We start from the raw sequence: 1,610 nt of genomic DNA, 5'->3' as shown, positions 1-1,610 counted from the left end.
ATAGCCCACCAATATCGCGGCATGTCACATGCGCCTAATCAACCATTCTCCAATGCTATGTTACAATTTTGCCCTCCAAGGAAGAGCGAGCATGGCAATGGCATATATGTAGTTAATTCAAAATCCAAGTCTACAAGGCTACGACCGCCCTGCACTAATCAAAAAATCAAAAATGAGTTTGAGCGGGCAATTAACCATGGTTAAATAGTAATTAACGACACCTGCCAGGCTGGCTGCCTGTGGCTGGGGGCAAAAGGTGACAAATCATTCTCCGCTATCGGTCGCTGGCAACCAACCACGGTTAAAGTAACCGTAGTTAAAGAAATCAACATCGAGCGGTCCCTATAAAAAGCCATAGATCACAATGCTGCTTCACATCGAATCATTGAAAGGCGTCTTCATAAACGCCGGTGTTGCGAAATCGAACTAAGAAATTTTGTTATAGCTTTCAATTCAAATTCAAGAATCGATCTTGGAGAATGAGAGAGTGCATTAGCGTTCACATCGGTCAGGCCGGTATCCAGGTCGGAAATGCATGCTGGGAACTTTACTGCCTCGAGCATGGCATTCAGGTATCTCAATCTCAATCTTCTTCCTTCCTTGTAAATGCTGCGTTTTGGTTCTATAAAAAAAAAAGTCCTATTCAGTTCATCGTCCTAGGTTTTACTTTTTCGTTGGATCTAGCATCTGTTTTTATTTTATCGCTTAGAGAATTTGAAATGTGGCTAGAAGAATGTTAGAGACTTGTTGATTAATGTCCAATTTTCCTCATGAATTTTATTTCTCATTGTAAGATCACTGAATCATTGTGCTTGAATTGTACTACTTTGATACACACGCGCGCGTACAAATCCATGATCTGGATTTTGTTAAAGTCCGATAAAGCTATTAAGCCATATCATTTAATAGTATAGTGGCCGAAAAGCTATTAAACCATATGATTTAATAGTGTAATGTCATTACACTAAATGATATGGCTTAATAGCTTCCTCCGACTGTGATAAAGCACAAGATCCTAGACCAGATCAGTTCTCTGTATATATATATAATGCATTAGTATATATGACTTTATTATCTAGTTTTGTTTCAATTTCTTTTCGTACTGAGATGATTCTTTTTCCTAATTGAAATTTATGATTTGTCTTCCAGCCTGATGGCCAGATGCCGGGTGATACGACCGTAGGCGGAGGAGATGATGCTTTCAACACCTTTTTCAGTGAAACTGGTGCAGGGAAGCATGTTCCTCGTGCTGTTTTTGTTGATCTGGAGCCCACTGTTATTGATGAAGTTAGGACTGGAACTTACCGCCAACTCTTCCATCCTGAACAACTCATCAGCGGCAAGGAAGATGCTGCCAACAATTTTGCTCGTGGCCACTATACAAGTAATTAATTGCCTACAACTTATCTATTTGTTTTATTATATCTTTTATAAACTATATGTATGAATATTCAAAATTGTGTTGTGATGATGTATCAGTTGGGAAGGAGATTGTTGATCTATGCTTGGACCGGATCAGAAAACTTGCTGATAATTGCACTGGGCTACAAGGGTTCCTGGTTTTCAATGCTGTTGGAGGTGGTACTGGCTCTGGACTTGGGTCACTTCTC

The 1,610-nt window shown here is 39.8% G+C and overlaps 1 protein-coding gene across 1 annotated transcript in view; it reads left to right on the top strand.

Moving 5' to 3' along the window:
- Positions 1-366: 366 nt before the first annotated feature.
- The window catches only part of LOC18040936 (tubulin alpha chain), a 2,422-nt gene continuing 1,178 nt past the window's right edge, over positions 367-1,610 (top strand). Inside the window, exons 1-3 of the mRNA XM_006433646.2 lie at positions 367-572; positions 1,150-1,384; positions 1,480-1,610. Coding sequence (XP_006433709.2) covers positions 480-572; positions 1,150-1,384; positions 1,480-1,610 — 459 coding nt within the window. The 5' untranslated portion in view covers positions 367-479. The remainder of the gene's footprint in view (positions 573-1,149; positions 1,385-1,479) is intronic.

The sequence above is a fragment of the Citrus clementina genome, unplaced genomic scaffold, assembly GCF_000493195.1.
Source record: "Citrus clementina cultivar Clemenules unplaced genomic scaffold, Citrus_clementina_v1.0 scaffold_5, whole genome shotgun sequence".
In the NCBI taxonomy this organism is placed as follows: domain Eukaryota; kingdom Viridiplantae; phylum Streptophyta; class Magnoliopsida; order Sapindales; family Rutaceae; genus Citrus; species Citrus x clementina.
Note: the sequence above shows the minus strand (reverse complement) of the source record. Positions and strands in the feature narration are given on the sequence as shown.